We start from the raw sequence: 16,115 nt of genomic DNA on the forward strand, positions 1-16,115 counted from the left end.
GCAGGGGAAGAGACTCATCCTTGCTATGTCTCTCTTTGCATAGTAGTGAATTTTCCATTACTGGAGGAGTCCACCATTAATTGCAAAACTATATGTTGTTGAGAAGAGAAAATCAGACCCCTAGAATGGATTCTTTCATTGGGTTACGAGGTGCGGGAATAAAGAAAAAATTAGAATTCATTATTACAGTTTAGATGTACGTGTACCAACTACTAATGCCAAACAGATTTGGGTTCTAATGCTAACTTCTATTTAGTAACTGGATGACCTTGAATTGTATAACTTGACTCAGATTACTCTTATATAACATGAGCAGAGTATTCTTTCCACAAAGAGCAGCTATAAGCATGCAACAGATAATATCTGTAAAGGGTTTAGAGCATCACTAGAATGGAGTAAGAATTCAAAAGTTGTTAACATGCTGTTATTCTCTTTTATTCACCACAATTCCTTAGTACTCCATAAAGCACCTCTTTCCATATCTGGAAATTGCTAGTAATTTTAGCTATTCTGTCCTAATTGTGAGGAGAGAAGCCTGCCTTTCTACTTCTTTTACAAATTCATTAACCCCAGTCATACAGTTTGCATTCACATACAGAAAATAAATATCTCCCAAAATAGCCCTTTAAGTTCTGTATCCCTCTATAATTCTTCAGGTGAAATATTCCAAAAAATTTATTTGTTAATGGGACCTCAGTTGAACTGTAACTCACCCAAAAATAGAGTAGCACATGCATATTTAAAAAGTGAATTAAAACTAATTTTATTTTAAAAATGTTTTGCAAATGTTAGACTGATCCATGATACAGTTGGAAAATGACACCTAACAAGAGCTAAAAAATCACTATTTCAGAGAGGTCCTTTGTAACAATATGAATGATAAAAACAAATATTATATTTAAGGAGAAATAATGCCCCATAATCACCAGCAAGAATAAGAGGTGTGTTCATTGTCTATATACTCAAGATTTAAAAAATACTTCCTTTGCTTTTCAAAGACTCCACATTTGTTTGTAAACTGATAAATACAGATAAATGAGTAGGACTTCCTTTACTCTGAGAATACATATTATAGACAACAAGAAAATATGAAAAATTGTACATCTTACTACACTTTTATTACTAATTATACTGTTTATTCTTTTTATTTTTTAATTTGAAGAAACTGTGATATCATGAGGGAAAGGAAAGCATGAGTTTTGGGGTCAGGTGTATGAGAGCTAAGTCCCTCCATTGATGGCTGTGGGGCTTTGGTGAAGGTCCACCTGTCCTTAGTATTCCCATCTCGAAAACAGGTAACATCCTCCTCTCAACTGGTTGAGAAGATGAAACAATGTAATTCCACTCTACGGCCTGGCAGAACACAGAAGTATTGTGTGCACAATACATGTTGGTTTCCTCTCCTTTCCTTCCTTGTTAGTGCCTAACAGTAAATGAGGAGGTTTTAAATGTTCACAAGTAAGCATTTCATAGATATTGAACTTCACTACAGGAACACAAACTTAGTCAAAATTGTTTGCTAGTGGATCTTGTAATCGAGATATATGGGTTTGTTAAAGACAGTAATTGGTTATCCCTTCCAATAACCAGATAAAAAGAATTCAGTCACAAATTGCTTATGGTTCTTCTCCACAGTGGAACATTGGTCTATGTGCAAAAGTCTTCCTGCCATCGAAGCAAGTGATGCCATTCAAATCAGCACACTTATTCCTTTAAGTTTTATGAATACCTTGTTTTAAACCCTTACTTAACAATAGACCAGACACTTTGACAGGGCCATTCAATGTCAATGGAAAATAAGCCTATTTCTTTTCCTCTAAAAGAAACTTTTTTGGGGGGAGGAAGAGGAAGGAGGCTGTTTATTTTTTTAATTATACACAACTGCAATGCTTCTGTGATATTTATGGTGTTCACATTTTTATGGCTCGTACAGTCTTAAGAAAAAATGCATTCTCAACTGTAATTGTAAATCTCTCACTAGTATTCGATTATAAAAGTACATTAGAATTCTATGTAAATAAAAATATTCAGGTTTGAAAACCGTGATATTATTCAATCAACTGAACAATTTTTGTTCAAATATCATTTGCATTCATATTTCTTTTAAACCAGCTGTAGTTCAAAAGCATGGCATGAGTTCCAAAGGGCATCCATCTATTTTGGAAAAACTAAATGTGATTTTGAAAACCATTCAACATCTGAGTTTGTTAGAAAGTAAAAAGGATAAATGATATGGATATAAAAAGACACGATTATTTCACACAGAAATCATGCAGCTGTGTCTTTGACAGCTAAAATACTGTGATAGTTGATGGACATTAAATGCACATAGTGAAGGATGCTTTCATAGAGTATGAGAAACAGAGGACAAGAAAACAAACAAAAAAAACATGACTTTAATGTTATCCTATGATCAATTCATAGGAAAGGATTAAGTACATTTGATGTGTTGTGGATCTTACAATGATGTATGTTTCTGTTCTGAATTTCAAATCATCTATGTTGTGTCCAGGAAGAACAGAAAGGAAAGAACTTTCATACTATTATTTCACACTTTTCACTTGGATTTTCTCAATTAGCCTTCTCATTTCTATAGTTACAAAAGGTAGGCTAAAGAAACAATGGCTAAGAGAATGAGCTAAAGAATCCTAGGGATAATTCAGTAATGACGATGTGGCAGATTGTATTATTTTTTTCCACCATCATCAATTGGATTAAAGGTCCATTGTAGAGAAGAACTATGAGTGGTCCATGGATGAATTCTTTAACCTGGTTTTGGAAAGCAAGATGCATAGGTCCGTTGAATACATGCAAACCAGATATGGCATGATGTAGGGCAAGTTTTGAGACTCTTGGCAAAGTTACAGCTGTTCTTTTCCTTTCCCCCTCTGCTAGGAAGACAGCGTGTCCCAAAGAGGGCCTTCTTCAGCTTGATTCCCAGACTGAGGAGACACCCAGAGCAGAATTCACAGGATAACCATAGTCAAAACACAATATTACAGAGAAACAACCATACCATTATAATCAACTGAGATTTCAGTTTGTTTTACCCCCTGCAATGAAGCTAACTCTTATAGGTTGGCTGTATTTTACTGTATTTTATTTATTTATTTTTAATTTAGTTTAGTTTTTTATCGCCACTGCCCTTGGGTTAGTCTGCTGACCTATAATGTTTACCATTCCACCTAGAAAAAAAAGGTGCATTTATGACAGATCTCTTCCTGGTCATTTAACTTCCTTCCACTCGAAGATCTTATTGGGAACGTCAGTTTTGCTTTTGCGTCAGCTTTATTTACAAAGGACTGCTGCTGTTTAAGGAGAAATCCTTCTCACAGAAATATCCATTGCAAACATAGCTTAAATGTAATTGTTGGTTTTATATTTGATGTATCCTTTTAGCTCAAAAATGTTACTCTATTTTTGGTAATGGCAGATCCCTTGTACTAAAATCTGACCATCTTTTGGGTATTACTGTCCTTTTGAAATTATATTTCACTTCTCACAGGGTTTGCTTTGCTTTCACTACTATTGATCTTCCTTCCATAACATGTTAAACTGCATGCGTCCTGATGATAGCTATCTTTCCACTTATAAAGTGTTACAGAAAATAAGACAGTGTTTTAGAAACAAATAGACATAAGGGGGAAAATTTTTAGAAAAATAGACTTCTAACAACAAGCAGAGACAAATATATAAAGACAGTAAAAAACAGACATGTTGGCTTAATACCAATTGGCATCTGAGAGATATTATGGGAAGGAATAGCTAGACTTATACAGGTTGGAAAAGGCACATAATATGTTTTGCAAAACACTCTAAAGAAAAGCAACTGATCTTGTCATTATTAACAGTTACCCCCCAAAAAAGTCTGAAAAATGTCTAAACAAAATTGCCTAGATGCCACATAACATCCTTTGTGAAAAAATGACGTGAACAAAGAGGGACTGGAAATAAGTAGTTTCAATGTTAGATGGAAGGAATCTACCCTGAGTGAAACACAATTAAGTTACTTCTATTTTGGAGCTGTTTACAAACAATGCTGTAATGAACAATTTTGTGATGCATAGTTAACAGGATCCTGCTATTATGTCGGTAAAATTAATTCTCAGAAGGGAGATTCCTGGAACACTTAACAACAGTCTGAATGGATGTGGAAACTCTAAACAGTGCTGTTCTAATTTAATGCGCATACACATCACCTGGAGATCTTGTTAACGTGTAGATTCTGATTCATGAATCTGAGATGGAATCTGAGATTCTGCATTTCTAACAGGCTCCAAGGTGGTGCAGATACTGCTGGACCATGGACCGCACTCGAGTAATGAGGCTGTAAATCATGGTAAAACTTATTACCAGTTAAATGTCTGTCTTTGTCAGTGACCTGTGTGTCCTTTGAGGAAGGTCTGGGGAGTTTAACTGTTATAGGTAATTCAGTACATTTTTGCGAAACACATAGGCAGGGATTTATCTATCTTTGCAAAGTGCTATAAAGAAGAATACGAAAAATATAACCAAATTTATAACATTTTAAAAGTTAACTTTTATCTTTTGATTTAGTTGCCAGGGGAAATTATTAAGATCAACTGACATAACAATTTTAATCTCATTTTCTTCTCTGTTAGCTTCAGTATTTACATATATAGTCCCAAGTCATTTTAATAGCTAACTTTTATAAACAATTAAAAGTTAATTGACAATTATTGCTTTAATTTCAAAATGTTCACTTTCTTTATCAGAGAAACATGAGAGAAAGAGTGACAGAGAGAGGAAGAAGGAGAGAGAGAGAGAGAGAGAGAGAGAGAGAGAGAGAGAGAGAGAGAGAGAGAGAGAAGAACCAATATAATTAATATTAAGTAGTATGAGTAAATATTTAGTTTTAAAAACCAGTATGGCAGTCTTTTTCCCCCTTCAGTACGATTATTTTAATGATTCCCTGGGATATGAAGCATCATGAAATATATTTTTTTCCCTTCCAGTTCTTTTTCTTAAAACAAAGTAATCATTCTAATAGAGGAAATAGTTCCATGCATTCTCAATAAGCATTCATATTTGCTTCTGAAATAAATTGCATATATTATTGGCACATTTATTTCCTTAACTATGTTACAGTTAAAATGAATAAAGGGATTTTTTTACTTCCTAAGTTGAGACAAGGTGAAAATGAGAAAGACAGAAGTTGAATTTTGAAAGAAGGTGGTGTATGACATAGAATTAAAAACTATTTCGTGGATACTTTATACAGAATGTAATTCACATGGAGATAAGTGTGAATTGAGTATTTCTGAAATTAAGTGAGGATATTTAGATTTCTCATAATTTTGGGGATGCAAGATAATAGAAAAAATAATTGATATTCTAACCACAGGTATCTTACTACCCGACCTCTGACTTCTGCTCTTTCTTTGAAAGAGATAAACACACAAATAATATATGGTAACACTTTCAGACCAAATAAACTATTTTGCAGGCTTAGTTATTTATACACTGTATCATCATAGAAGTCATATTCATTATTTAAAATAACTAGTCTAGTAAGTTAATACTGCTTTGGTCATCAATCATGCATTTTTTTCATTATATCTATAGTGAAAATATGTTCTAAATGTAAGCAAAATTAAATATCTGACAAAATGCTTAAGATGAGCAATAGGGTAATCACAAGATACATTCTCATATGAAGTACTGTTAAAATTTTTTTCAAAAACACTCACAAATAAAAAAATAGTAATTATTTCCACTAAAAATTTAATTATGATTTAAAACCCTGCATTCAACACCAGTGGTCCAACTGGATTTGTTTTTCTGTTGCTCAAAATGAAACAAACAAAAAAATGTAAATTAACAAATCAGTATATTATTGACTTGCTCCTTGAATAAATGTTGGTCCAATTTTAATAAATATCTCTATCAGGAAAAGCATACCTTTTCGTGCATTCCTTTTCATGGGAAGGTATTTCCCCAAACTCTGCTCACTGTCCCTACATCGCTGACTCTGCCGAAGAAGGGGCAAAGTTAATGGCCAGGTAGAGTCCGGAAGGGGCGGGCATGGGTACCCTGCCTCTTTCTGCTTTTTCTCTCTGGATGTATAGTCAGGAGAGAGCGCACACCTCACTCTGAGGCTACCAGCCATGGGCTTTAGAGATGAGCTTCCTACAGGACACGCACGGGCTCCTGTCACAGTGAGTGGCTCAGGGAGTCGTGTCTGGGTGGTTGGGCAAGTCTGTGTAATTCTGGAGATGACTATCAGTTCATGTGTCAAATCACTAGAAATGTTTTGTTATAACACTTGTATACATTTTTAAATGAAATTTTGGGTCCTTTTCAATTGATCCAGAATCCAGGTCTTGTATTTTTTAGTGAACACCCTTTCTCTCCCTAGTAAGCCCCAAAATTTTAGTTTTGTTTTTTTTCTCTATTCACTCATTTTTCTTTTTTTGTACTTTCATATTCATTACACAGATGTACTTTTAGTTCAGGATTTGTCATATATTTATTATAAATAAAATATGAAAACAGTCATGAAATATATTCCATAGCTAAAAAGTCAATATATCCTCAGAGTACAATCTTTTTCCAGATTGATTCTGCAAATTGAGTAGCTTATTTAGCTATTTAAACAGTGATGGTGTTTACATACCATTATCCAAAGAGAAGCAGGCTGAATTTATATATTGATAAATAGTCTGGAAGCTATAAGATGAAATAAATGGGAAAAATTATATATATAACGAAGAAGTTTTTTTGTAATTGATTTGTCCCTATAGAAAGATAATTCAATCACTGGCTTTATTTATCATACAATATCCCACTGAAGGCTTCAAATATGCTCTCCAAAGTTTTATGTCTAAGTCAATATGACGTATGAAATAACTCTGGGCGGTGCAGGGCGGGGGGTGGAGGGGTACATTGTTTATTTATTTCCTTTCATTGCTTTAATGCTGGTAGTATTTTGCACTGAACTTGTTTTAAAATAATGTTTAAACTTAGTTGAAAATCTAGTTAGGAAGCATCTATTTATAAAATAAGTGGCTTTTTGTTGAGAATGTTTGCTTCTGTACGTGACATCTTCAGTGTGTCAGTATTAGACTTGTGCCTTAGTCTTAGTTAATTAAGGAGAGAGAGAGGATTAGCTCAAGTTAAATACCACCAATCTCATTTTTTTTTTAAAAGGAGGACTACAATTTCATGTTCAATCAGGTAAAACATATGAAGCTAAAATATACTTCTAGAAACAAAAAAGGTTTACTATAATTACAACAGCAATAATTTAAAAATTGCCTGAAACCAACCTGGTATACATATTAATTGCAAATAGTTTATATCCTTCAGCTACTTAAATAATTTCATGCATTTTAGCTAAATTATTAACATCACTCAACGGATATTCCTGAAGAGAAATATAAGTAACATTTAGAGAAGAAAATTAATTCCAATAGAAAATACCAGGAACATTAAATCCCAGAAATACTCAGAGATTAGAAGGTAAGTGAGAGTGTGGCAATTTTACCCATCCCCTTAACACAAAATGAAAAAAAGCTTGAACAACACTTCTAAATAATTGAAGTAAAGCAATTTTGAGAGAGCATTTTGCAGTCATTAGAATAGTCAACCTGAAGAAGTGATTTAATTTCACAAAAAATCTGCAAAACGAAAACTAATCTCAAGGCCACAATGTGGCATCCATAATGCCAAAACAATGAAACAAATCGAAAGGTGACCATAATTTTCATACTAAAGAACAAAAATGTCCATGATGTCGTCTCTCCTCTTTGACCTCTCTGCCTTCCCTCTGTCCCTTCCTTTCTTCTTCGGAAAATATATGTTATGTTTTGAAATTCTTCTAGGTATCCAACATTGTTGATACAATGGTAATGAAGCCTTTTATGTGTTTCAAAACCACTGGATTTTTTTTAAGTGAGAAGTTACAGAAATCATTTTTTACTTTTACTTCAGATGTTATTGCATTCATTGTAATTGACATTACTAAGCCAAATAGACATAGTTGTCACAGAATACATTTTCATAAGTATTGGGAGACTTTGTCATTTTTTTGGCTGTCCACACTACCATAATAACATTGTCCGCCATTTACGCCAATCTTCCAGAGACTCTGTCACACAGGTGTTTCTCTCCACCTTTCTCCTCAAAGAAACTAAGTATCAGAGTAATTCATAGCTTTTAAACCTTCACAATTGGTAAAAAAAAAAAAAAAAAAAAAAGAAGGCGGGGCATAGTCAGTATTCAACACCAGGTTTGTCAGATCTCTTCGTCTTACTATTTTAGTGTTACTCATTTAGGGTGGAAGGTAATGGAAAGATAGTATGTATTCAGGTCCAGGCTTTTCTCTGTGCCTGAACCACCTACATCTTTTACCTTTTAATTCCTTAAGGTAACACGGCAGACTTCTCAAAGTGCCCAGGGACCTACCCTTTTCTACCCTCTCCATGGCCTGCTACCCGGTCTTGCTGGTGGCCTGATTCTCTCCAATTCTGAATCTGTATTTATTTAACTGACCCATTTGTCTTCCTGGATTTGCTTTTTTCATGTAGTCTGCTTCTTGAATTAGATCTCAATTATCTTCAGCATATATCATACTTTTGAGATTTATTTAGTGAACTGGAAAACCTCAGCCTCCCAGCAAAGTGTAGTTCCACTTATTTATTCATTTAACAAATACGTAATGAGAACCGAGCGTATGCCAAGCACTATTGTAACTATGGGGGCAAATACAGTCAAGGTCCCTGTTTCCAGGACAATGTACAGGAATGACAGACACACCAGGAAACAAAGACAACATTTTCACATAATAATAAGCACTATAAGGAATGCAAAGTAAGATCGTGAGGTGGTAGAGAATATCAGTGGTCCACCAGGCACTGTTGCTGATAAGATGGTCCAGGAAAGGCCTCTCTGAGAACGTAAAATTGGAGCAGAAAGATGTGCAGATCATTTGTGGCTGACAAATAGAGGATGATGAGGAAAGAGAAAAGATGAGGTGAGATGAAGGCCGTTGTGAGATCATTCATACAGCGCCTTATAAGCCATAGCAAGACACTGGGATATTGTTTCAAGTGGAGAGTGATAGGTTTTAATGAAAACAAAACACTTTGACCTATTAGAGTTTTTAGAAGATCTGTGAGGGGGATGGATTGTAGGACTATTCTGGGAGAAATGGGGTGTTTACTTTGGGGATTTCCGGGTAGAAGTCAGGAAAGAGTTCGATATATATTCTGGAGTAATAAACTGACATGACTGCTGCCAGACTGGACTGGCAGGAAAATAAAAGAGTCATCTTCTAAGACTGAGAAAATAAAGAGCGGTGGTCATTCACGTCACCTCAGCATGGGTGCGAATCAGCCTGTCTGTCTCCCAGAAACTAACTGAGAAGCTGATGAGGGAGCAGAGAATCACTGTTTTCATGGTTTCCCTATTCAATCTTATCCAATGCTGTTCATTCTAGGAAAGAGTAACGGCCATTTCTAAATGGAATGGTTGCCCATTATTTGAAGTCATACACAAAATTAAATACAAGGCAATTCTGGGAATTAAGTTTTAGGAAAATGTCTTATTTTTCCTATATGACCTCCCAGAATATCATTTAAGTGTATTGAAAAGACTGAGTTATATATCACCAAAATAAAACATGTATCGGATGATATTAAATCCTAGCTTTCTTAATTTTTACAAGTTTATAAATTGATCGAGGAAGACGTTATATTATTAACCTTTACTTTCACATTATGCATCATAATTGATATGTATCACTCTTTTCATATCATATATCAACCACAATCAGAAATACTAAAATGGTGCTAAAAAAGGTAATTTTAGACCATCAGCATTTACTCCAGAAAACCTTTCCCGCTTTCTATAACCAGAAGTGATGATTCCCAAATGGAATCTGATGGCCTATTCTTCATTTTTTAAACACAATTTAGCACATCTCCTTGCATTATATTGTGTAATAACTATGCCCATATTTAATGCATGCTATTAGGTTGTAAATAGCTCTCAGGCGAAAACTGATACTCATCTGCCTCACTGCTTTGAACACCCTTCGAGGCATTTAGTAATAACTCAATAAATGTGCTGAATAACTTAATGAATTCTAGAACTATTCAAACTGCAGCTGTCCAGATTAATCAACACTCCTTGATTTATACAGTTTGCACACACAAGCACACACAGGCACAAGTATTTTCAAAGAGTCGTACCTCCCAGAGTAGCAGATAGCAAGAAATGTGTCCCATATTTCTTGATAAGGTTTTCAGTGATTTGCTGAAGGGTAGGTCGACGTCCCAAAAGTCTTATGTTGCGGAAGAATTCAGGGGCAAGAGGCAGAGGGGAGCCAAGGAAATGTCTTCTCTCAACCGCAAGGTTATTTACTTTCCAGCGGCCAAACTCCCTGAAAAGCAAATTTATTTTTTATTCATAAATACATAATCTATCTGAATGTTTTCATTTGAAAAGTTCACTTGGTAGTTTAGCCGGGGTCACTACATTACAATGCTTCTTGCTTGTAATAATCTGTCATGTGCTACGAGGAGGAGAAGCGATAGTTATAATTTATTTAACTGGAGTGAATATTCTAAAACCAACTAATGGAGAGGAAAAAATAAGCCACTTAAACAGCTCCCACTGATTTGTTTTTCTCCCGAGGAAAGACATACTCATAAAAATGATTTCATTATGCATAGGATATGAATGTAGATTTATTTAAAAAAAGAAAAAAAAAAAAAAGCTAAGGTAATTTTTTTTTTTTTCATTTTCTAAGGGAAATTGAGAAAAGAGAGAATTAATTTATTTTCATCACGCTAATGATTCCTTTCTGCATTCACTTTAGATTGGGAACTTGTACAACTTCAAGGATATTATGAAGGTGTGGAAGAATTTTAAAAACACAATCAAAAGAAAAAATGGGTGGTGGTGGTGGTTGTTGTTTTACAATAATTATTGTTGACAACATATTTTGATAGCCAAATTCAACTTGATTAGCAATTTCTCGAGCAGCAAAATGACTTTTAAGGTAGATTAGGGCAAAGTAGAAAAATGGCAGGTATGGTTTTAAAAGAACTTTAACAGATTTATCTCATTTTCTGAAATCAGTTTATAGCACTAATTTAATGATTATTAATGATCACTATTTATTGTCTATTATTGCCAGAAATCTTATTCGTAGAATATAAGAAAACCTCTGATCTCAAGGGCTCAAAGATTATACCAGACAAGATAAAATGGGGGTGGATTAAGTGCAATTCAAAGGCTTTAAAATGGTTTTTATGTGAAAAAAAATACAAGTGGGGCAGCCACTTATTTAGCACAACTCTTCTACTCAATGTATCACTATTCTTTGGTATGAATATTACCAATCTAACTCATTTTGAATATGTTTTCTCTTCCCTTGGATTCACACACCTTGGAAGGCTCTGGATGAGCTTCCAGGGAGCTTTCTTCAGCCCTCCAGTGCCTTTTATTACCTCGGTCTGCTGACCTCCATAAAGTTTACAGTCACGGTTCACCTTCTAACATTTCAGTTGGACAGAACATTCTGCCATCCCACTTAGTCCTCTCTCTCATGCAACAACCAAAGGAAAGGGCAAACTCTCTGGGAGTATCACCAAACTGAGATCAGAACTGATCAAGCCATCAACTAAGTCAATTATTTAATTAAAACTAGTATTGTCAGTAACTACAGCAAATTGTTATCTTAATTTCAAGAGGTAATCAATAATCTAAAATTCTTCTCTTATGTTTTTTTAATATAAAAATGAAGTAAAACATTACACTTTCTGTGGTGTATATCCAAAAAGTGTAATTTGTGTGGGAATCATAAATGTTGATTTCAGATCTGAGATCTTTCATTTCCACTCACCAAATTTGGTTTGTACTATAATGATACATGAACACTGTTATAATTTCTATAATGTTTTGGTCAAAATCCACATAGACAGTACTGAATTAATCCTGTCGTGTGGTGATAAGGGCCCTTTCAGTAAAGGAAGTCATCTCTGGACACTTAAGGGCCACACTGTGCATCCAAGCCATTAGATATGAAGACAAATCCTCAGTGTCTCTTGCCTGGGCACAGGATAAGGTTCCATTCATCGGTGTCTTTTACAGTCAGGGTGGCCATCCATGTGGCTTACTTTGACCAATAAAGGGTGAGCATGTCTGGGTCCATCCTTCTGGGACTTGGATCAAAAATGATGGTTGTAATCCCCATCCCCCACACCCACCCCTCCAGCTTACTGGGGTAAACAGGGGCATGAACTAAAAGGAAATTTTGTCACCTAAACCTACCAAGATTTGGGGTTCATTACTTGGTTTATTTGCTTGCTTTCTAACAATATAATCTAGTACATCACGACTGATGTAGAATATCCTGACATCGGGATAACCTGACAAGGTACTAAGGATCTAATGATTGTACATAAATTGGAAACTTATGGGTGCAGTTTTTTTGTTTTTTTTGTTTTTTTGTTTTTCTTTTCCCGAAGATGAGATTCACCTCAGTTGCAACTAGCCCAGGCATTCATTAAATTTTGGAAAAAGAATGCAATGAAGTGCCGAATTGAAAACATGCTGTCAGGGATGGTTATCATGAGAGCGTTTTACCTAAAGGCATCTAAGGTCTCCATCCAGATGCCTGATGATTATATTAAATAAGAACATTGTTGTATTCAACTAAATGCTGCATTCTACCCGAAGCCTTCACAGAACATAAATATCTTCCTATCATAACCTTTGGAAGTCTTTAAAAGAAATAGGCACAATCATTAGTTTTTAATGCAACTCAGCCCCTCTAGAAATAGTTATTTTACAGAACACACAAATGGGCTATAACCAGCTCAGCCAGAACATTACTTTGGAAATGTTTTTGTTGGCACTAAGGCACCTCTATTAGTTGATTAGAGTTGTATGTTCGCCTGCTAAAAATTCTGGCTTGCAAGCATCTATCATTAAGGGTGTCCACGTGATATTTACTTTTCTATATAATATTTATTATGATTTTATCCCTGCCCATCTCACAAAAAACAATGGAAAACAAGAATGATAGCAACAAATTCCATTTAAATAATGCTTACATCACTGCCGTATTGTCACTGACCTCTCTTAGTATATAAAATCTATGTGAATACAGAAATGTACTGAGTATTTTTAACATATATGAACTACCATGATTTCTTTCAAATTACATATGAATATTTCATTCCCGGAAAATAATAGAAGCTACCTCTGTTGATATTAGATATTTGGGACTCAATATCAAAGGAGAAGCAGCATAAAAAATTTGCCAAGATTAGATTATGCAGTTGTGGAAAAGACTGATATTTATCTGCTAATTTACACTGAATAAAGTTGCTTGTCTGAGACCTAAAGACTATTATTAAATTACTTTTCACAACACTACACTTGTTGGCTTAGAATTTTAATTTTATCAATATTCACTGAAATTTGCAAACAGAACAGAATATTAAAACAAAATATAATACCCAAGCACTAAACCACTGTGAACACATCCAGCATAAAAATCATAAATTGACTTGCCAATCTTTAATAGCAATAACCTTCTAATTACATCTGTAAAATCATACTGACCTTAAGAAATGCCAGTGATAATCAATACTAGTTTCCCATAATTTTATTATGTGGAACTGTTATATATAAAATTGGCTCTTTTAAACGTCTTTTTCTGTTATAGCTACCACATCACACAAATGATGCTCTTTTCCATTTGGCCAATAAAAAGGGAAATGTCCCTAATGCCTGCATGACAGTAGCTCTAAAGCTAGTGTTTTGAAAGCAGCTGAATGCTAAGCAGTTGGCAGCGAAGAGAATCCACTCTTTCGCCTCCTGACCCTTGATATACTAACACACTTCTTTTTTTAAATTTAACAGTAGGGGCGTTTTTAAAAAGCTTGGGAAGAATTTTTGGATGAGGCTAGGAATTTAGCAGAATGAATCTATGCAGATGAAAACACGATCACAAATATGATTTCTGTAAAATGTTTACATGAAGGATTTCTGAGAGCCACCGTTAATGACGGTTGTGTTTTGTATGAGCTGCCAAACTCAGATTAGAGAACACAAATTAGCATGATTGCAACAAAACACTGCCCGTCCCTGTACAGCAATAGGAATTCATTGTAACTGTAGCCTTTTGACTATATCATTAAATCAAATAAGATGGAGGTGGGGTTATAGGGAACACACACACACACACAGACACACACATATTTTTTTTAATAACCTGCCCAGTTAGGAATCTATGATCAGATTCCTCTGTGAGGTTACTTTCTGTCATTGGGGTTGTCAGATTTATTACAGAGCCCCTTTTTCATCCACAAATATGATGCCTGTTTTCTGCAATGACGGTGTTCTTCCAATCATAAGGAAGTCATTTTTCCTTTACTTATTCCACAAGGTAGTGCACTTACTATGCCCCTGGCATTACACTAACGTGGAGCTGCAAAAAGTAATTCTCTTCCCACCTTTTCAAAGTTCTTCTAGCCAGGATAATAATCAAATGAACTGGGATTAACAGGAAATAATGTCCAAATTTGTTACGTACGTACATGCAAGGGTGCCATAAGCATAAGAGACCCGAGAACATAGTGGGCATTTGAGGCTTCTCTGCCATTCTGGATTAAGGAAAGGGAAGCAGGGATCTGGGATTTCCAGGGAAAGTTGGCAATTCACAGATGAGAGTTGATGAGAATAGATGAGAAAGAGCGAATATTGTAAACAAATTCTTGCTGGTCACCCAGAAACAATGGGACACAGAGGGGTGTCAAACAAAGAGGTTTTGCTAGATTTCGAGACTATTTTAAAGAATGGTCTGGTGTGGCTAGTGACATATAACTCTAATTCTTAAAATATGTTATTTTTTAGGGCTATGAAATTACTGAAATTTATTTAATTTTATCTTATATGGTTTTAACTTATTTTCTGTAGTATAATAGATAGGGTTTTATTTAAAAATTTAAGGAAAATATCACAGAATTCAATTACATTGTCACTGCCATTATTCTCAAGGTAATTAATTTAACAGGAATTAATTTAATAGGAATATACCACATGCTGGTACCCTCACAGATATAAATATAATGATACAGATTTGGAAACTATTGATCTATGTAAAGAAGCCAAGAAACAGAAGCAAATGATTCTCTCTAAAAAAAAAAAAAAAATGAAATAGAAATATGAATCTCTTTTTTTTTTTTGCATTTATAATGTAAAAAGTAATTATTTTGCCTAATAAGTGGAAAATATATGCATTTCATATATGAATTTAAATATCTGGGGAAGGTAACTGTTAGTTTTTCCAAAGAGAATGGATGTAGGCGTTGAATAGATGAAGTTTCAAATTCCATCCTCACCAGTTCAATTCACAAAATTCAAAGCTCTCTGAACTTTAGCAAGTTCTTAATCTCACTGATGTACAGTCATTTTATTTATGAGCATAGGTCTAGTAATACTGACTCTGTAGATTTTTGAAGAAGTAAAATTTGTAACACCACTAAAATGGTGTAAGGAACACTGCCTCTTAGTAAATTTTGGTATGTGTACCATTGTGAAGTTACAGGTTTGTATCCCAGGATATCAATTTGTTTTATATATATCTATGTTATATATATATGCTATATATATATAATTTGTTATATATACATATATATATATATATGATAAGATTGAGTGAAATTAAGAAGTAAAACTTAAAATAAAACATTTCTCAATAAGACCAACGGAAAGAATCTGCAAATTGTTCTTCTTGGTCCAGACTGACTAGTAAGTTTAATGTACATGAGAAGAATAAATACCAAAAGAATAGTGACCTGCTAATGAAAAGTTAATCTGTTTTCGGATAACTTTTAAAATCATTTAAGCAATCATTTCACTACGATTTCTTTATGATGACAAAACCTCTACCTTAAACATCAGCTCAAACATGAATTATGACGTGAAGCGTGAATTATGCCAGCTCTCCAATTAATTATCTGAACGTGCAATAAATTACAACTTCATCTGCTGCTTCATTTCAAGTAACATGAAGTAAAAAGGCAAGGCCAAGGTTTCTGTTTTTCAGGTACATTTTTAGAGACAGTGAATACCAA

The 16,115-nt window shown here is 34.4% G+C and overlaps 1 protein-coding gene across 9 annotated transcripts in view; it reads right to left on the minus strand.

Annotated features, from left to right (window-relative positions):
- The window catches only part of BRINP3 (BMP/retinoic acid inducible neural specific 3), a 260,256-nt gene that overhangs the window by 129,365 nt on the left and 114,776 nt on the right, over positions 1-16,115 (minus strand). For 8 of the 9 annotated variants that reach the window (XM_074317037.1, XM_074317036.1, XM_074317038.1 and 5 more), the window contains one exon: positions 10,215-10,405. The exons of the other annotated variant lie outside the window; for it this stretch is intronic. In XM_074317037.1, the coding sequence (XP_074173138.1) occupies positions 10,215-10,405 (191 nt within the window). The remainder of the gene's footprint in view (positions 1-10,214; positions 10,406-16,115) is intronic. 9 annotated transcript variants of the gene reach the window in all.

Source organism: Rhinolophus sinicus, linkage group LG12, assembly GCF_036562045.2.
Source record: "Rhinolophus sinicus isolate RSC01 linkage group LG12, ASM3656204v1, whole genome shotgun sequence".
Lineage (NCBI taxonomy): Eukaryota > Metazoa > Chordata > Mammalia > Chiroptera > Rhinolophidae > Rhinolophus > Rhinolophus sinicus.